At 50.9% G+C, this 20,359-nt stretch overlaps 1 protein-coding gene across 3 annotated transcripts in view; it reads left to right on the top strand.

Annotated features, from left to right (window-relative positions):
• ABHD2 (abhydrolase domain containing 2, acylglycerol lipase) overlaps window positions 1-15,996 on the top strand; it is a 96,087-nt gene extending 80,091 nt beyond the window's left edge. For all 3 annotated transcript variants that reach the window (XM_025893269.2, XM_073882264.1, XM_073882265.1), the window contains 5 exons: window positions 1,439-1,531; window positions 4,466-4,576; window positions 6,999-7,068; window positions 8,586-8,670; window positions 10,519-15,996. In XM_025893269.2, the coding sequence (XP_025749054.1) occupies window positions 1,439-1,531; window positions 4,466-4,576; window positions 6,999-7,068; window positions 8,586-8,670; window positions 10,519-10,715 (556 nt within the window). In that variant the 3' untranslated portion in view covers window positions 10,716-15,996. The remainder of the gene's footprint in view (window positions 1-1,438; window positions 1,532-4,465; window positions 4,577-6,998; window positions 7,069-8,585; window positions 8,671-10,518) is intronic.
• Window positions 15,997-20,359: the final 4,363 nt, after the last annotated feature.

The following is a 20,359-nucleotide window of genomic DNA, read 5'->3' as shown; positions in this document are numbered from 1 at the left end:
GGGGAGCCCCTTGTGCATTTATAGGATGGACTTTTGACCCTTGAAGGCAGTCTTAGTCTTCCCTTTGAGCCTTAGCCCATGGCGTAGGAGCATGTCACAGACCATGAAAGCCACAAACCCTTTCACTTTTAACATCCCATTAGCTCTTATTTTTTAACCACAATATTACAGGAAATGTTTGCCATTCCAAAACTGAAATGTGGCAGCCTTGGGGAAATGACTTTATAAACTCCCTGGATTTTTCGAAAATAGCTGTGAACCACCCAGTCCCCTCCTTGGCCGTCTGGGATATGAAACCAATGGATGATGTCTGGGAATGGTGAAACCCAGATTCATTCCCAGGGCTGGAGCAGGCCTTGAGACTCAGCGCAGAGTGGGGGTTAGCATGGACTCCGTGGCACCTGTGGGTTCACATGCAGGGAAGAGAACACTGAGTGGGAAGGGCCGATCCAGGGTCGGCGGGGAGGTAGCACATTGCCATTTGCTCACCTGCCATGTGGCCAAGGAAATCTGCCGTGCCGGCACAGAGAGAAGGTTGCACCTTACTGCCCTAGTGTGACCCGCAGCCAGTCTCTTGACCTCCCTGAGTCCATGGTAGTCTCCTAATCTGGAGTGGGGAGAATATTACCTGCCTAGTGCCGCTGCTGGGGTGTCAGGCGATGACCCTCATGTCAGGTAGGCCGAGTCATGCCGACTGCACACACTAGCTCTACTTCTTCCGTTTCCTTGCCCCTTGAATATTCTAAGGCTAATCAAAAGAGAGCTCAAATGGGGCGCCTGGGTGGCTCAGTCAGTTTAGCGACTGCCTTTGGCTCAGGTCATGATCCCGGGGTTCTGGGATCGAGTCCCGCACGCTTCGGGCTCCCCTGCTCAGCAGGGGAGTCTGCCTCTCCCCCTCCCCCTGCTCATGCTCTCTTTCGCTTACTCTCTTTCAAATAAATAAGTAAAAATCTTAAAAAAAAAAAAAAAACAGGTTTCCCTTTGCTTCTCAAACAGCAACAAAAGAAGTTCTTTTAGGTTTTTCCCTGCACGGTACCTCTCCACACCCACCCTCCCCTTACACACTCCGTTATTAAGCCAGAAAAACCTTCCTGCAGAGTAGGGAGCCGAATAGAGGTGTTCAAACACCAGTACTGGCAGGTTCTGTGACAAAGAGAAGGCCGCCGTGCTGGACGAGGGTGTCGGGACTGTCACCCTGCAAAGGCTGTGCCCCTAGAGAACTTTCTCACTGGGGCCTCACGTTCAGCAAGGCTGTTTTGGTGTCTCCATCAGTCTCTCTACGGAGAGTTTGAGTCCACGCGCAGAGACCTGTGTTTCGGGGTCGGGAGCCGGCGCCGCCGCCTCCGGGGTAGAAGTGCTTCGAGCACCTTCTCCAGGGTGGGGGCGCCAGTGTGTCCCTCCCGGCGTGGTCTCTCACTCTGGTCTGCCGTTCTTTCAGGGCCCAGGAGACCTTCATGCAGTGGGATCAGTGCCGACGCTTCTACAACTTCCTCATGGCTGACAACATGAAGAAGATCATCCTTTCACACAGGTACCAAGCCTCCCATGTTCTCCCAGGAGACGGTTCCTTTCTGAGCTTATTTTTGAGTCACTAAAAGCCAGAACTCTGGTTTTTCCAGAAAAATATAATGAAGGCAGGGGTGCTTCCGCTTCTCTGCCGGCTGCTTTGTGACTTGCTTAGAAACAAACTTGTCCCGAGCTGCCAAATCCACCAGATCGCGTCCTGCCTTCATGTTTCCCGATATATCCAAGACGAGAAACCCTTCTACACCAATCTTTCCCTGGTTGGAGCAATCCTGACGGTGGCTTGTCATGGTTTAGGAACCTTTCTCCTTGGGCTACTCTTGTGCTGCAGGATCAAGCATCGTCATCCTCTGTGGGCTCGTGGGGCTCTGACCAGCAGCTGCAGGACAGGAGTCTAGCTGCTGGGCACCACATAGTGTCCACACTGCCCTGTTCCCACCTCTGCATGTTCCCCATGCTCGTTTTGCCTCAGTCCTGCTCAGAATCCTTCGGTGGGGTAGCTTCTGACCACCACTTAGAGAAGTCAGTAAATATTAGCGATGGTTTTATTGTTATGATTGTTATTATGGATACCGTCCCTCCCGCTTCCCCTGCACCTGCCTTCCCTCGAGCTGGACTGGGCCACATGGAGGCTCACATGCCCTCTGGCCCCTCCCACACCACTGGGGCCTTGCCCAGAATGCCCCTCCCGTCATGTTTGCCCACACTCTAGGTCCATCTCAGGTCTCCTCCGTGAAGCCAACTCCCCCACCCCCAAGTTGTGTTTCTGTCGCTTCCCCAGTGTGAATCCTATGTCTTGAACTAAACTGTAAAGCACTGGAGGGCCTCGGCTGGTTTTGATTTCCCCCAGAGCCTGGCACATCATGGGCGCTCAAACAATACAATTTTAGGTAGGGGGTTGATGTCATCCTGGGAAAGGCAATCTGACTGAATGATCAGCTGCTTATTCTTTTTATTTCAGTGGTTGAAAGAAAACAGGGTACTGCCCATCCCAGCCAAGCACCCCAGACTGGGCTTCCTGTGGGCGGTGTTCACGGGGAGTCTGGGCAAGGCTGGTGCTCGCAGGCTCCTCAGGCTGCCAAGCTGCTGGGTCCTTGTGACGGGTGGGTGGAGGACAGGAAGAGACTTCTGTTCCCTGGGCTGACTGGATGTAACCTGTCTTCTCTCAGCTCGTGGTGTTTGGGCCCTGAGTCAGGCGTGGCTCAGCTGAGGTTCAGATGGGACTGGGGGTTTGCTGAGGTTCCAGAAGGGACCAAGCCAAGCCTCTGACACCAAGTGCCTCTGTCAGCCTCTCCACACCTCTGGAATGGGAAGCAGTTTCCTCCCAGAGAACGTTTGTTTTGCTACAGGGCCCAGTCTTGCCACTAATTAATTAGTCCAGAAGGTCCAACGTGTAATTCTTAACAAACTGAGAGAGTCCTCTGAACGTATTCTAGGTGTATTTACATTTTTAAAATTTACTACAGACAGCCAAATATTTAGAAATTTTTTTTTAAAGATTTTTATTTATTTTTTGACAGAGAGAGAGAGACAGCGAGAGAGGGAACACAAGCAGGGGGAGTGGGAGAGGGAGAAGCAGACTTCCTGTGGGGCAGGGAGCCCGATGCGGGGCTCGATCCCAGGACCCTGGGAGCATGACCTGAGCGGAAGGCAGACACTTAATGACTGAGCCACCCAGGCGCCCCAAATATTTAGAAATTTTAGGGCCACTTTAAACTGTGAATTCTAAACTCTGGGTATATAATCTTCCCAGTAATCTTTGGGGGGAAAAATGCTAAGGGCATGTGTTCCTCTTTGAGAGAGGTTGTGAGTAGATACCAGAACATTTAGTTTCCATGACGACCTTTCTCACCATAGGGCCAGGCCGCAAACTCAGTCCTCCATCAACTGTGTGCCTGAGACCTTGCAGGGAAGGAAAAGTCTAAATGTGCACATTTTGATCCCTACCCTTATTATCATCCTCTCAAGATGGATCTTTTTCTTAAGAGAAATGACGACTCTTCTGAGTATACATCAGCTTTTGAGCTGACATGTTGGAGAGCCATTGACTAGCCCCAACGCTAGATGGGTTTACTGCTGTCTTCCTTGTTAAGTGACAAAAACAGCTCCTCAAGAGAAAGGGGCAGTGTCAGCTCCATTGTAAAGACAGGCCCCCACAACCGTAGATGAAGGCCCCCACACGGTTTGGCTGACCACCTCCCACTCACCACAGAGCCCATCCTAAAACCTCCCCTGCAGCGAAGGATTTGTAATACAGTCGACCCTTGAACAATGCGGGTTTGAACTGTGTGGGTCCACCTATGCGTGGATTTTTCTCAGGCCAGTGCCATAAAAGTATTATCTCTTCCTTACGATTTTTTCAATAACGTTTTCTTTTCTCTAGCTTTCTTTATTGTAGGAATACAGAGTATCATACATGTAACATACAAAATATGTGTTAATCGACTATGTTATGGGCAAGGCTTTAGGTCAACAGTAGGATATTAGTAGTTAGGTTTGGGGGGAGTCAGAAGCTCTATATGGATTTTTGACTGTGCCACAAGTTGGTGCCCCTACCCCTATATTGTTCAAGGGTCAGCTGTATTCACCTAGGCTCAAACCCGATCTCTGCCTAGCTGCCCCTGAAAAGGAAAAGAAGATCTTGACAATCATCTTTCTGCAGTTATTGAAAAGTCAGCATTACCAGCTTATCCTCTGGGACATGCTGAAAGCTGAAGGGATCTATTTCTAACTTGCCCCCATATGCCTTCCCAAAGACTCTCCTGGCTTGCCTCTGGGCCAGGAAGTGGGCTTTGCTGTCGGTGTTTATCATCCGTTCTTTAAAATATTTTTCAGCTTTATTGAGGTATAATTGACAAAATTGTCAGATGTTTCAAGTGTACAACATGATGATTTGGTTTATCGTCTGCTTTTTATTGTCTACTGTTATGTCTCATTCTAGGCAAGCTCTTTTTGGAGACCATGTTAAGAAACCCCAGAGCCTGGAGGACACAGACTTGAGCCGCCTCTACACAGCCACATCCCTGATGCAGATCGATGACAACGTGATGAGGTGTGCACATGCTCGGGGACGGGACTGCTGGGCAGGAGGCTGCAGGCCAGCACTGCCCAGCACGAGGGCTTTCTTCGCCCACTTTAGTGTTAAGGGGTTTTTTGTTTTGTTTTTTTTTGTTTCTAAAGATTTATTTATTGAGAGAGAGAGAGAGAGAGAGCACACGGGGGGAGGAGCAGAGGGAGAGGGAAAGAGAAACTCACGCAGACTCCTTGCTGAGCGTGGAGCCCAGCGTGGGGCTTGATCCCACGAACCACGAGATCATGACCTGAGCCAAAACCAAGAGTCAGTCGTTTAACCGACTGTGCCACCCAGGGGCCCCAGGGCTTTTTTTATTCTTTGAATAAATGTCTGATGTTTAAAAACTGAAGATCGCACAGAAAAATCCAGATTTCTAGTTGCTCTTAGAAAACAAGGGGAGGATCTCACTGCTCATTCTGCACTCTTGTGTGGCATAACTGAGCTGGAACTGGGGAGCTGGGGTGCGTACACCCTACTGTTCATAGTCCTTACCCTACCTGCTGTGCTCTGACCCTGGGGCAGGGATCAGTTGCCACATAATTTGCATTGGCAGGAAAGGGAAGTATTTCTTGTACCTGCCCATGTCTCTATCAAAAGTAAAACAAAACAAAACAAAACAAAAAATAGACCAAGAGGGCTGTCTGTTGCAAGAAAACGGAGTCTCTTTCTTTGGGGACAAAAAGTCTCTCCTCTGAGTGTCCTATGCAAACCCCGCCCGCTTTGTTCCTTTACCCTTCACCTGTCCGCCCCCTTCAGGCACCTGAGGCTGAGACCCTAACAATGTCCTCTTCCCTGGTACATGTAATTTCTGATTGAGCTTATTGAGCTTAGCCTTCGCTGGAACCTCAACTGTTGATCTCTGACCTCACTGTTCTCTTTAAACACCTCATCCTTGGGGCGCCTGGGTGACTCAGTCAGTTAAGCGTCTGCCTTCAGTTAAGCGTCTGCCTTTGGCTCAAGTCATGATCCCGGGGTCCTGGGATCAAGCCCCACATCGGGCTCCCTGCTCAGCGGGGAGCCTGCTTCTCCCTCTCCCTCTGCCTGCTGCTCCCCCTGCTTGTGTGCTCTCCTCTCTCTGTCAAATAAATCAATAAATCTTAAAAAAAAAAAAAACAACCTCATTCTTTTGACTTAGTGACCATTTGATACCTTCAGGCGTGGTCTAAAGCAAGCTAGGGTTCATCCAATAGATAGGCGGATATTGATCTGAGGGTACTTATCTTCCTTATGGCATTTTAGTAGCTTTCTTACACCAGGCAACCTTGAAATTTGCCCATAGTTAGGCAAAGAAAACAAACGAGAAAATCGCTGGTACGTTGAGAAGGTGAGAATGGATTCTGCCCAACCTCACTGGATCGTGTGACTTTATTGTGGTATCTAATAAGACAGAAACCAAACATTTAAACTCCCATCCATCTCCTGAATTGGTGTAAGCCCCAAAGAGAATGTTCTTCAACTCTCCCTAAAGCTCTCCCTTTTGAATTGTGCTGGCTTGTCGCAGTTTCCGTGAACATGACTGGCTGGGCAGCCTCCTCATCAGCCCGTCACCAGGAACACTGGAGGACTGGCGTGCTTCCCAGCCCGCTGAGACCGCAGAGGGACTGCTTTCATGAGGACAGGTGCCCCAGAGATGATAGCTGCCCTTGGCCACTCCCCGTCGAGTGGGCCCTCACAGTGCAGCCTGCACTCCCTGGGTCCTTCTGGGAAGGACATCCACAGCTTCCGGGGAGGCATGGTCTCGTGAAGACCCCAGTCAGAATAGAACAAAACCACCAGTCAGAAACCAGAGGCCCTAAGGTGTGTCAGAAAGAGGTTTCCCGAGATCCTTCGGCCTGGGGCTGAGTCGGCCTGCTGGTGTCAGAGCTCCAGGCTGAACAGAGCATAGGGCAGAGCCGAGCTGCTGGACTTCAGGGCGGGAACAGGGAAGGTTCTGTTAAGCCTCTCTGACTGCTGCTCCATGGGTTTGCAGAATTGGCAACTTTGAATCTGTCTCGCATCCATTACCTGAGACATGTTTCTTTCCAGTTCCCAGGGGTTGGGGTTCCTCTGCCAGGAAGAATTCTGTTGAGAAAGTTCTCATAAATGCCTTTGAATGTCAGTTTCCTAGTGTCCACAGTGACCTCTGGTTTTATCCTGACTCGAAGGGTGTTAACATCTGCTCATAAATACTGTGGATGGCACTTTCTGAGTAATGACTCTGGGCCAGGCACGGTGCTGGCATGCACTTTAATGCCATTCAGGAAGGTACCGCCTTTAGCTCCATTTTACAGAGGGAGAAGCTCAGAGAGGTTAAAGAGTTTGCCTCAGGTCACGGAGCCTGGAGGTGGCAGAGTCAGCTCAGCATCCGGTCTTGTGACAAGTACTGCTTTGTCCTTCTCCTTTGCATGTGTGTGTGTCGCAGGAAGTTCCACGGCTATACCTCCCTGAAGGAATATTACGAGGAGGAAAGCTGCATGCGGTACCTGCACAGGGTGAGCATGAACTCGGAGCGAGCAGCCTCTCCCAGTCAGTGGCCCGTCGTCCTCCAGCGAGCACACGTGCAGCGAGCACGCTCCCCAGTGCCCTCGGTGGAAGAATCGGGCTCGGACCCCTGCAGCTGTTGGCTTGGGTTTTGTTTCTGAACCAAACCCTGTCCCTCTGTGACCTCCGTATATTAATCCCAGAGCTGCCCCTCGGTGCAGAGCGGGACCAGTCTGCTCCTATGGCTGTGAAAAAGCCCTGGAAATTGCCGCAACACCCATTTGTCCCTCAGTCTCCCTTTAGCATGAAATCTTGCCCCCTTCCTGCCATGGCTCCTCATAGACCTGTGTAGATTTCCTGCAATCTTGGACCCTTGTTTTGGCCCCCGTGCATTTTGTTAGGGTGGTGGCTAGGACTAAACTCAACATTCCTGCCATGATCTGGTGAGCGCAGAGGAGAATAGATGTATTTCTGTATCCAAATGAGGAGAAACAGGTCTGTTGACAAGGTAGACTGGCTTATATGAACGCAGTGTTCAGCAGCTGCAACCAGTTCGGAGTGGATTCGGTGAAGGCTGTGGCCAACCATAAACTCCCTATGTTTTTCACCTGCACCACCACCAAACCGGTCTCTCATCATTCTTTGTACAGGTGCTCCTTTTACTCAAACACAGGACTTCCCGTTTATCCCCGTCAGTGTCCACCTGCTGGTTTGGCCCACTGCTCGCCCAGTGGAAGCAGGTGATTTGTGAATTGCAGTTCTGCCATCTGCCATATTGGCCACCCCCTCCCCCCACCCTCAGTTAGCATCCTCCCCCAGGCTTTGGGCATCTTCCTTTAAGCCACTACAGCCGTTGAGCGGCCTAGAGCCGGTGTTAGAGGCCTCCGGCTCGGCACAACCAGCCTCTGTTGTTGTGGGCCTCGCTGGCCCACAACAACTCCCCGGGCCTCGCTGTTCAGGAGCGTCTGAGTGCCCCCACCACCCTGTCTGCACTAAAAGGAAAAAGCCTGTCTTACTAAAATGGATGTTGACTGCTTCCCAATATCCACCAGCCTCCTCCTGTTTCTCACCTTCAGATTCCTCTAGAAAGTCTCCCTTGTCTGGAGAGGAGCATACTCCCCTTTTTCCTCCCCCACAGTATAAACGGAATGAATAGGTACATAACTCTTCGTAAGGTCATTTTCCTGAAAGCTAGGCTAACCTGAGATACTGTGAGGATCATCAGAAATATTTTGCCAGGGAGCCCCACTGAGCCCTGCCCTCACTCCCTCAGAGCACGTGGGTCACCTAGAACACCAGGAGCTTTGCTCCTGCACCCCCCTGCCAGGCAGTCACAAGAGCACATGGTTAGGATTCATGCTGCCGCCCGGGAAGACGGGGCACCCTCAATCCACCCGTGCGGCAAACTGAGTAGCGACCCTCTTCCCTTTGCTTCAAAGACGTGGCTGGTAGTGAATTTGAGCCTTGAATCAGTGGAGTCTAAAACAGGGGATCGATCGTTTATTTCTGCCTTATTTTCTTGTTGCAGATCTATGTGCCTCTCATGCTGGTTAATGCAGCTGATGACCCCTTGGTGCACGAAAGCCTCCTAACCATTCCAAAATCTCTTTCAGGTAAGTGTTCCTTCCTGCTGCTCCCTCGGCCACTCAGCACATTGCCCTGGTAAATTCTGTGACCTTCACCCTGCTGTCACCTCCTGAAGGCCAGCTTCTATGGGGAAGGACATCCCATGGCAGAGTTCTCATTCAGCCTGGCCTTATAGTCCTGCGGCTGTGATGGGGCCCGGGCAGAGCCCTCTCCTGTCCTATCCTGGTGCCGGAGATGACCATCATTTATATCCACAGCCAAGAGGGATTTGGGGGAGTCCCCTGGTGTTCTCTGAAATCATCGTGTCAGGCTTAGGGTTCCATTAAGTCTGAGAGTTGGACTTAGATATTTCGGCTTAAAACCTGACATGAAACGCAAAACAGAAAAGCCAGTTCTGCTACCTCTTCGGACAGACAGCCTCTCCATCTGCTTTGAGGATTAAAAATATAAGCAACTGAGAAAGTAAAGAACGTTGCTCATGGGAATGTCGCTGTGCTTCAGGCGGGCCGGGTCTCGCTGCATGCTGGAGAGGAGCTGAGGGAGGAACGAGAGGGGGGCAGCTGAGGGAAACACTTGGGAATTCCTGCAAGGACACCCTGCGCTGTGATTCAGATCCCCGCCCTCTGTAGCCCTCTGTGGTTACGTCTCCCTTGTTAATATCCTGTGCATTCACCAGAGCAGGGGGCACTCCGGGTTCTCCCCAACCCCAAGCTAGAGGAGTACATAATACGACGGGCAGAGCTCAGGGCCCTGCTCCGAGGGGGTGTTGCATGTGATGCAGGTGTGTTGGGTGCTAAAAGCCAGCTCTCGTCAACCTGCTAGCAAACCGTAGGCTCCCTGCGCAAAAGGGACCCGCTCAGCCGCGTGTGGCCGTGAGAAAAAGCAGCCGCGCGGTTTCCTTCTGATGTCCAAAGCAACACCCGTAGCTCTCATGCTGTCACGCAGAGTTTATGAAATAATAAAGAATAAGGGGGAGCAGACAAGAAAAGGGCCCTGCAGAGCCAGAACCGTGCGTGCCAGGCGGTGCCTCCAAGGCCTGGAGCAGCCTGACCCCTGTCAGTCCATCCCGTGGGAAGACAGATGTGTCCTGCGCTCCCCAGTGACACGCAGCTGCCCACTTGGCCACATCTCCAGTAATGGTCTTTCCTAGCGCTTGGGGGACTAACCCGCATGTGGACTCCTGAAGTCAGGCCCCAGGGTAGCCACGCTCGGCATGGCCAGTTTGTATATGGCGAGCATCTTCGATACAACGTGCAGCTTTAAGTTCTGGTTTAGTCTTAAAAGATAAGTATAAGGAAGAAACATGGACTCCACTGAGTTGACCTGGTTCTCTAGTAAATAATAGCATAAAAGCTAGGAATCCCTTCTCAAAGCCTGGCCCCCACCCATAGCACCTAACATGGGCATCATCTGGGAGCTTGTTAGAAATGCAAAATCTCAGCTCCTCCTCCGGGCCTATTAAAGCAGAATCTGCATTTTAAGGTGCTATCCCAGCGATTTGGAGGCACGGTGAAATTTGGGAAACATCTGGCTATATCACTGAAATCACCTGGTCAGCTTTAGCAATACCAGTGCCTGGGCTCACTCACGTGCTGTCTCTATAATCTACGTCCAAGTTTGAGAACCACTTAGATTTCGAAGTGTTTCTTAAGCTGGTGCCCATTCTGTGCCAGAGCCAAGCTGCTGCTCCCATACTTGCTAGATCCCACCACCCTGCCCAGCCCACCTAATCTCCCTCCCGCTCTGGTGAACGAGGCCGAGTGGGTAGGAGTCAGATGCCCTCTTGCTGACCTGCACCTGTGGGGAAAGCCTGGGCCACCCCGGCCCTGGAGCTAACCGGTCACTGACTCACTCCGCTGCCTTCCCCCCCGCAGAGAAACGGGAGAACGTCATGTTTGTGCTGCCTCTGCACGGGGGCCACCTGGGCTTCTTTGAGGGTTCCGTGCTGTTCCCCGAGCCGCTGACGTGGATGGATAAGCTGGTGGTGGAGTACGCCAACGCCATTTGCCAGTGGGAACGTAACAAGTCCCAGTGCTCTGACACTGAGCAGGTGGAGGCCGAGCTGGAGTGAGGCCTCCCGGACTCTGGCGCGGCCCAGCCACCTCCCCTGGAACCCGCGTCCCCCACTGGCTGTTTCAGGTCCCCCATCTCCCTCGGTGACCTGGATCTGACCTCATGCCATCAGCGGGGACAACCCACCAGGCATACCTGTGCCGGAGTAGGCCTCCGTCCCTGGGAGCTCCAGGCTATTTTTTGTGCTTAGTTACTGGTTTTCTCCATTGCATTGTTATCCATGGTGACAAGCGACAGGGCTCTCACCCTCCTGTCCACTTTCAGCGTTTGATTGCTTTTAAGCCAATTACATCTAGTTTCCCTATTAAAAATGTGTCTGAACAGCAGTTTTGCTTTGCCAATCAAAAAGGCTTGTCCCCAAGAGCAGTGAAGGATGTATGCTATTCTGTTGTGGTCGTGTGTGTCCTTACGGAGACCCTGGTGAGCCCTCGCCCATCTAGGCCGATGCTGAAGAGGCAGGTCAGCTTGGGAGTGAAGCACCTGGGCCTCCCACGCTGCCGTGTGGCTCCTCACGTGGCCAAGAAAGTTACCTGGAGTCACGAGCCAGGTTCCTCCCTTACAGTCTCCTAAGACAGTCTCCCCACACCTTTGCCAACGATGAGAGTTACCTGGGGCACTTGTTAAAAATTCAGCCTCCCAGGTCCCTCCCCTGGGAGAGGCCAATACAGTGGGTCTGGGAAGGGGTCTGGAGATTTTAATTTTTGACAAGTGCCCCCGGTGATCCTCATCACAGGGCAAATTTGGGAAACACTGTTCTACTGCAGGGCCTTTCAATGAGAAACATCTCGGTAGCTCATTTTATGGAAACGTATGGGTAGACGTGTCCCTTAGCTCCCAGGGGTCTCCGAAGCAGCAGCCCCTGTCATGTCCAGCTGCCCTGGCATGGCCACAGTGTGATGTCTCGGGAGAGGGCCTGGTGGGGAGGGAAGGGTCTCGGTGACACCGGACTCTGCCTTTCCCTGGCTGTATGACCCTGGACAAGTCCCTCTGAACTTCCGTTTCTTCACCGATAAAACGGGGAACTTGGACCAGGCGGATGGCCGAGACCGCTGCCAGTTCGAACGATCCGTGACAAACTCAGCTTGCTGAGGTTTGAGAGAGCACCCCTCCAGGGAAGCCTGGGAGTTACTCTCCTCGTCTACACCTGTGGATGTCATCATTTGCCTTTTTTTCCTGTCCCTCATTTTCATAGAAAGAGGTGTTTGGGGTTTTGGGGGTTTTTTTAGACATTCAATGGTAATTTTACTTTTTTAACCCAAGTCTTTCTAGCTCTGGCTTTTGATAACCAAACAATTCGAAAGCTGGATCTGAGTTTGGAGAAAGATCTTTCCAACCGAAAAGGGTGTTATTTTGAAACCAGATTTTTAATTTAATGGCCTATATTTATAGTCTGTTGGATAGATTTTTCCAAAATGTGTCTTTTCAAATGAAAATGTTATTCGAGGTTTCAAGTACTCCTTTTCTCTAGTCCTGTGGTACTTGAATATCTAAAAACCCTGCACTTTGAAAAATCAGCAGTTGCTATCTGGAACTAAATGGAACTATGAGTGAAATTGCCTGGATACACTTTTTTTTTTTTTTTTTTTTTTTTTTTTTAGTGTCCTTGCTTCATCTCCTTTGCTCCAGGACAGATAGGATTATAAATAGTGGGTCTGTGTGGATGTTTCAGGGCTAAAGGGAGCCACCCGAGGGCCTGGATGTGTCCCTCACGGGTGCAGGTGGATGTGGTTTGGGTGTCGGTCCAAGTGACTATGACGGTCTGCAACCTGAAGTTGTTTTCTGACAATCACCAGATCATCCTAATCAATACCATCGAGAACTGCCAGTGTCTCAAAAGATTGAGACTTCCGTGGTCCCCACGATTGCTTTGTTGTAATCACTTACACACACCAAATTCGTCATTGTGACTCCCCCCGCCCCGCCCCCCAACTGTTGTTTTTCTGGTACATTTCCTTTCCATGTTCTTTTAGCACAAATTGGCACTTTATCATCTACCCCCTCCATTTGGAAGCTGGTCCCCTCCCCTCCATTGCTTTTCCCCCCTCCAGCTCTGATCTAGAAGATTCATAGTCCTGTTTCCTACAGACCCTTTGTGAAAGTAGGTAAACAAAGCAGTAACTGAATGGGGCGGAAACACCATCCCAGGAAGCGAGAGGTGCCTTTGCCTTTGCCTTAGGTCACATCTCTTGATCTGTTTTGACAGAGTAGTGGCCAGGTACCAGCTCCATTCAGGAAGAGAAAAAGTCCTGTTGTCGCACCCCGGGGGGCTTGGGGGCTTGGGGGCTTGGCGTCTTGGCCAGGGACCAGAAGTCCCTGGGGCCTGGTGAAGGAGAGGCAGGGCCTGGGGCCTGGCCTTTGTCACCACACGACCGGAATTTACCCCACAGGACTGTGGGGGCCGCTTCCCAGCTGAAATCTTTCTAGTGTGTGACTCTGAATGGCACTCACATTCCGTTTTGGCTCACATGAAATTAACTGAAGTCCTTTGTTCGGGCTTCAGGCTCTCAGGCATGGAAATGAGAATGTGACCGTGGCGGTCTTACAGGAAAATTCTTGTTTGTCCGTGAGTGAGAGCACAGAGCATTGAATTTACAGAGATGCAAACCTGCCTAATAAACAAGGGAGCGGCACTTTATATGTAGGTCAGCTTTTTCCTTCCTCCAGCTTTCTTTGCTTTTCTTCCTGAAGTCATTCATTCCTGATGATAATGGGAGCGCTCTTCTTGCTATGAAGGTCCTCTTTGGCCTAACACAGGGCCGAATTTTCAAAAGTGTTCGAATATTTTAAAAATCAGAATAAAGATAGAAGTTGCATGGATCTAGACAATCCTGTCGCAGGGGTAACACATTAAAAACCAAGGAGGAAAAGCACCCACATTTCTTCTGGCCATACTCCCTGCCTCTCAAACAATTTGAAGACCACTAATGAGTAACGGATCCTGGCCAAATTAAGATTATCTAGAAAATGATGTCACGTCCCCTTGATACATTTTGTTAGGAGGAAGTTTAATAGACTTCAGGAAAAGCCCTTCTCTTCCCTGCTGTGATTCCAGAGCAGAATGAAAGCAGGGAGTTGTTTGGTGTCACTAGATTCTTTTAACCTCTCTGCAGCATTATGCACTTGCAGGGAACCCTGTGACATACCCTAAGAGGGGAAATATGCCTTGAAAGAGGAGCCTTCCTTTCTTGACCCGGTGTTAGGGAGCCAGGGTCCAAGAGACCTGGGTTCTCATCCCAACTGTCTCTAATTCACGTTGGATTGAGGGCAGTCACTTCACCTTGCTGAGCCCCAGTGCCCTCACCTTAGACCACTTGAAGACCAGTCATCTATTTACACATCATTTGCCTGAGCATTCCCACCTGCCTTCCATGGCCCTTGCAAGTGGCAGTGGCTCTGTCAAGGCTCCAGCCTCATCTTGGGGGGAGGGGGGACTTGGAGAGAGGGAGCTTCTGCATTAAGCCTTTGCCAGTGAAGACCCTTGATATGACCCAAAGCCCTGTGTCTTTGAGTGGCTTCTCTTCAGAATCTCTGTTGCCATCTCAATATCCTTGCTGTCCCAAGGGTGGTCTTGTGACCGGGACAGGTGCTGACCATTGGAATAAGGCGAATGTCCCCAACCTTCCGTGGGACTCAGGCAGAGCTTTGAGATTCACAGTCCTGTTTCCCAAGGCAGAAATCCTTCCCGCTCAGGCTTTCATTCTGAAACCACAGCCTTCCTTAAAGCCGAGCCTTCTGGATAGCTGAGCTCCGATGCCTGACATCTGAATGAGGGCTCCCTTTGTAACTGTGTGACTTGAGATCGCCTTTGCCAGCTCCAGAGAAACAATGTGTGGGTTCTTGTTTGTGTTTGCCAGGCAAGCAGATGTCTGAGATGTGGGGGGCTTTTCTTTTCCTGTGCCATCGATTCTTAGAGCCCAAGATCCCTGGAACGTCATATGGAGTCCAAAGAACTCAGGGCTTTGTCCTCCAGGCATTTCTCACCACAGCACGCCGCCCCCCCTCCCAGCATCATCTGGCATAGGATGCCCACCGTCATCACCCAGCGCATTGTTCTCTGTGCCCAGAAAGCCTCACCTTGCCCCTAGAGGGTCCCCTGGTGTTCCAACGATACTGTGGCACTGGAATTCAAATTCTCTTGCTGTGGCAATTTGAAGCAAAGCCACAGCAAAGCCAGAGAATCTCTTCATGTGGCCTGTGTGCTCCTCGTTATGCCAGGCACCCCCCACCCCCCGACAGTACTCATGATTCAGAACTGGCCAAATGTCTTGTCCCCCCACCCCACCCGCAACGCCTCTCTAATGAACCGGCTGGAGTCCGTTTCGAACCAGGGGGTAAGTCTTCTACCTTGACTCCAGTCAGTTAGTAATGAAATCTAGAACCTACCTTCTCCCCATTCTGGTCCCCACTAGCCAAGAAATCTATTGCCATAAACTGGGCACAGTCCACTTCTAGCACCTCCAGAGAGACCCTTCATCTCAAAGGCCTGCTCCCTCCCGACCACCCACATTGAGGAGTCCCCAGTCACTGAGACTAATTGCTGACCCCCTCGGTCCCAGCACCGGCCGCTTCTCTCCCAGACCGTTCCCGGGGACCTGGTCCATCCTGGGGGTAGGACTTGGGTTTTGTCTGGCTTTTGTTTTGGCCTCTTCCATTTTCCTAAAGCACAAGTCCACGTAGAGTCCTGTCACCTCTCCATACCAGTTCCAGAGATGATGTGGGTCTCTCCCACTGCCTCAGGAAGACCTTCACTGTACCTGAGCTTCTGACTTCTGCTGTTGCAGCTGCCTTAGCAACACCAGGGCGGGGGGGCGGCAGGGGGTGCCAGTTTCATCTCTCCTTTCCCTGGTTGGACTTGCTCAACCACGTTCTTCGGTTGGCAGCTCTGCCTCCAGGTTGATTTTTGAGAACCATCACGCTCACATTCCTAATTTTTGGTTTGGTTTGATTTTCTGAAACATCCGATGCTGCCCTGAAAATCATGTGTTTTTGAGTTTGTGTTCTGAAAGCCTCCATGCTGCCGGATTTTGGGGGATCCTCCAGCACAGGGGCATATAAGATTTGCAACTAGCAATGCAATTTTTTCTAAATATGAGGATATTTACCTTTATTAAGAAATGATACTAAACAACGGTGTCCTTGGTCATTTTATGTTCTCATATTACTTTTGGCTCTATTTTGATTCTGTGTGGTGGTAAACAAAGATCATTACAAACAAAAACTGTAATTTTGTTATCTTTGATTCAATGGAATTTCTTTACTTAAATAAAAGGCTAAAAATGTGGCGTGGCTGTGTGTCCTTTGTACAGGGGGAGTTTCTGTCTAAAAGGATTCTTCCTGTGCCTTCACCGAACATGAGCTTGAAGGAAGCGGGCAAAACCACCAAGTTCTTCTCACAAGTGATTTTATCCCAGCCTTACAAGCAATTACCAAAGAAATGACCAGGAGACTTAACCTCTCCTGGCCAGAAAGACAGGGCGTGAGATACCACCAGTTGAATCACCTGCTCTCCAAAGTGAACCTTGTAGATGAAATGCAAGGGGAGATGGAAATGGTAGTTGCCATGCCTGAAAGAATGTTCTTTGAAAAGACTGAGTGAACATCACCTAAATTAAGATTATATTGGGTTGTGGGCGCCTGGGTGGCTTAGTTGGTGAAGCGTCTGCCTTCGGCTCAGGTCATGATCTCGGGGTCCTAGGATCGAGCCCCGTGTTGGGCTCCCTGCTCAGCGGGGAGCCTGCTTCTCCCTCTGCCTCTGTCCCTCCCCCCGACTCGTGCTCACTCTCGCGCGCGCATGTTCTCTGTCTCTCTCAAGCACATAATAAAAATATATTGGGTTGGAAAAAAATATATATTGGGTTGATGGTGGTGGTTTTTTTCTCCTTCGTATCTGTCTGAATCCAAGCTAAGGGTCTTCCAGGGCCAGGGACTGGCCCCACCGGGAGAGTTATACTCGTCCATGCTCTCCCACCCAAGAGCTTTGCACTCAGTTTTCTTCCCTCCTCGGCTGTGCAAAACCTCTGACAAGTTGGCGGGGGAGGGGGGTAGGGAGTGTTGGTTTTGGAGGATGTGCATTAACATGACCTAAGAATGCCCACTATCCAATTTCACAGCGCATCCCATTCTAGTAAGCAAGCTTCCCCTACTTCCTTTCCCCCGCAAAACAACCAGATTCTTTTGATCCAAGAAAACCAACTTGTAAAGAATCCTACCTATGAAAAGTACCATATGGAAGAGATCTCAGGTGCAGGGTCTTGGGTTGGTTGATGCCAGCAGCTTGCCAAGGTGGTCAGCACATTAGCTGAGCCTCTCCCAAGGCAACCCTATAGATCTGTGATCAATGACATTTACCTACAGTCACTCGCCATCCCAGCGGTGCTATATTTTACTATACCTTTCATCAAGAGGCCGCTCTGCTCTAGCCCTATGGCGGAGGACTTTCCCATGGTAAGGACCAAACACCTAACTGGATGGCTGTGCACATGTATAACAGCCTTTCTCCTCATTTCTCTCTCGGGTGTCCCCCTTTGAGGGGGTTACCTGTATCTGTGTGGTTGGGAAGACATTACAGGCAGTTTGGCCTTGAACTGCGGAATGTCTCCCCCAAAGGGGTTAAGGTAAACCCCCCTCCTTGTGACTGTGCACACCCAGAAACTTCCTTTTGATTCCTGCTCTCTACCCCATTTAGAAATGCCCAGTATCTCTACCGAAGACAGTTTGGTTTCCTCTTAAAGTGACTTCCTCCTTTATCTGATGATGGTTGATGAAATGGACTGGAATAAATGAAGTTCTGATTTCACTGTGCCTCTCCCCCTTACTACCCACACCACCCCTAGCCCCAGAAATAAACATCCGATGCAAAGCACGAGGAGTGATAGGGCCAAACGGATTTGGAGCCAGAGTTGCTGGTCAAGGTCCCATCCTAGTCGCTTCCCGGCTCTCTGATCCTGAGCAAGTTTAACCTCAGGGTTTTTTTGGGGGGGCGGGGTTGTTTTTTACCCGTAAGATGGGAATAATTATAAGAAGAATGCCTATCTCTGAATACTGAGAGGATCAAATACAAGAATATTTTTCAAAGTGAGAGTGTTATTTTGGGCAGTGGTTTTGGCTTCATCCGCTTGGTTCCCACTCAAATCACTTCCGGGGACAGTGTAGAAACCAGAAGACAAGAATGTGCGGCCCCAGCTGGGCTGTCTCAACTGCTGGGTCCAAGGGGAAAGCTGAGCTGGGCCCGGATATGGTTCTCAAAAACATTCCTGGGCTTGGGCGCCCGGGTGGCTCCGTTGGTTCAGCGACTGCCTTCGGCTCAGGTCATGATCCTGGAGTCCCGGGATCGAGTCCCGGGATCGAGTCCCGCGTCGGGCTCCCTGCTCGGCGGGGAATCTGCTTCTCCCTCTGACCCTCCCCCCTCTCATGTGCTCTCTGTCTCTCAATCTCTATCTCAAACAAATAAAATCTAAAAAAAAAAAAAAACATTCCTGGGCTTGGCAGTGCTGACCAGCCACGCGGATGCATCATCAAACCCCGATCCCAATCTTTTCCTTCCTTAGTATGGTCACCTTCAGAAATCAAGTGTACCCGCCAACACATTTCCTGCCTGAAGGCAGGGCAGCTTCTGGGCACAGCCCCCAGGGAAGATTCTGGGACAGATAGCCAGCATCGACTGCTGCCTTCTCCCCCACAAGGGCTTTTGCAGCCCTATTCCTCTGCCCTCTCGGCTCAGGAGAAAGAGCCAAGTGCAAAGTTTGCTCTTAAATCCTTAGATAATAAAACCAGCCTGAGTGGCTTCCTCCATATCCTCGCTTCCTCCATATGTCAACACACAGGACTTGCAGCAGTGCATATCTGGACCACCTGGGAAGCTTGGAAAGCTCTTGATGCCCAGGCCTCACTGTTTTAAAGCTCCCCAGGGAATTCCAGCCCACAGGGATCTCGTTAAACTGAAGATTTGAATTTAGCAGATCTGAGGTGGGGCCTAAGATTCTGCACTGCTAGCAAGCTCCCAAGAGGGACAGACACCACCGTCCTGGGACCCACTGTTAGTAGCGAGGTTCCTGGGGATCCTGTGAGCTGCTTTCTCGACCCTGCACTGCCGAGTTTGCTCAACACCAGAGCCACACCCACACCATGGGAAGTGGGATTAAAGGATGGTCCAGTTCACCCCTCAGGTGACCCTTCAGCCCTTTTCCTGGCTGGCTTAAGACCCGGCCTTCCCTCTTCCAGGAAGCTCTGCAGACCCCCAGGTAGCATTAGACTCCTCCGGCATCCCTTAGGGTAGACAAGAGAGACTGAGCAGTGTGGCCAGTCTCGTTCAAGGCTCTCTGAAGCTGGTGGCCTGTTTCCCTACTGAGACCTCCACCCACACCTTCACAAATTGCCTCCATCTGCTGACAACATTCCCCAAAAGTCCACGTGAGGCCGGCAGAAATGGATCATTGTGACTTCGCAAACCCTCACTTTGTTCAAATTACTTCTAAGTGGCAGAATCCCAGCCTCATCCCAGATGTCTCCAGAAAGAAAGCCGTTCTGGGCAGCAAACGGCTGTCATAAAATTCATGTTTCGTTGTCCCCCTTCCCATACTTGGTGGCTTTCGAAAGAGTATTTTATTGTCCCTCTTCCTCTCTCATGAACATGGCAGTGGTGGTCACATAAAGGAATCCAGCATGTAGGCAGCTGGGATTTTGTGAGGCTGAGCATGGCTGATTTTAACGTTAACATTTATGGTCTTCAAACACGTTCTCCCAAAGCGGGCACCACTCTTTCTGGACAGATAGCTGGCCCATCCCCCCACCTCTCTGTCGAGCCCGGCTGGTCTCTGCGCCTGGAGGGGCAGTACCAGGGCAAGACCGGCAGGGGGCGATGCCAGCCCACAGTCGGAGCTGACTCTCCGGGTCCCAACCCCACAGCCTCTTCCCCGACCAGACCCAGACGCTGAGTTGAGGTGCTAGCCCTGCTGACTGTAGGGGCGACGCCAGCGTCCTGTTTGGATCTGAGTGAGAGCCAGAGCCGCCCTAAGAGCCTCCTGGTCAGCGTCTGCCTGTGGTTTTCTCCACATCCTGATCCCATTTGTAAATTAGGGCTCCCATCAATCAGAGGGTGGGCCTGGGCTGCATTTACAAGGGCTCCTGGCAATTCGGGACCAAGGGAAAGATAGAAGTCATTCAAGAGGGATCAGCCTCTGTTTCCCTCAGATTTGGGACACAACTCTCTTGCGAGACAACTAGAAGGACATCCTGAAAGCTTTAAAAATTTCTTTAACTGAGCCTCACCCCCGCCCCCACTCTACCAACAGCTCTACCGTAGGTTCACCAATGCTCCCCATCCTGGCGAATGCAAGCCTCCGTTCTCTGATCACTTGACCCCTCGGCACCCCTGCACAGGGGTTCACGCCCTCATACTCGAAATACCTTCTTAGCTCCAGATGTTACCAGAGTACCCTCACTCTTTTAGGCTTAACTACAAGAGTTCCATGTAAGATTTGACTTGGAAAAGGGGACCCTCACCTCCGAAGGGGTTTTGAAGGGTTTGAAGAAAGGGTTTGGGGAAAATCCTCCCTGGTCAAGCCTCTCACCCCTCCACCCACGATATCATCTGCTATGATTCCTCCTCCGGCTCAGGAGGCCTATGGAAGGATCATTTATGAC

The sequence above is a fragment of the Callorhinus ursinus genome, unplaced genomic scaffold (assembly GCF_003265705.2).
Source record: "Callorhinus ursinus isolate GAN/ISIS: 27379988/994484 unplaced genomic scaffold, GSC_fseal_2.0 scaffold45, whole genome shotgun sequence".
NCBI classification, from domain to species: domain Eukaryota; kingdom Metazoa; phylum Chordata; class Mammalia; order Carnivora; family Otariidae; genus Callorhinus; species Callorhinus ursinus.
This window is presented reverse-complemented; position numbering and strand designations above follow the sequence as displayed.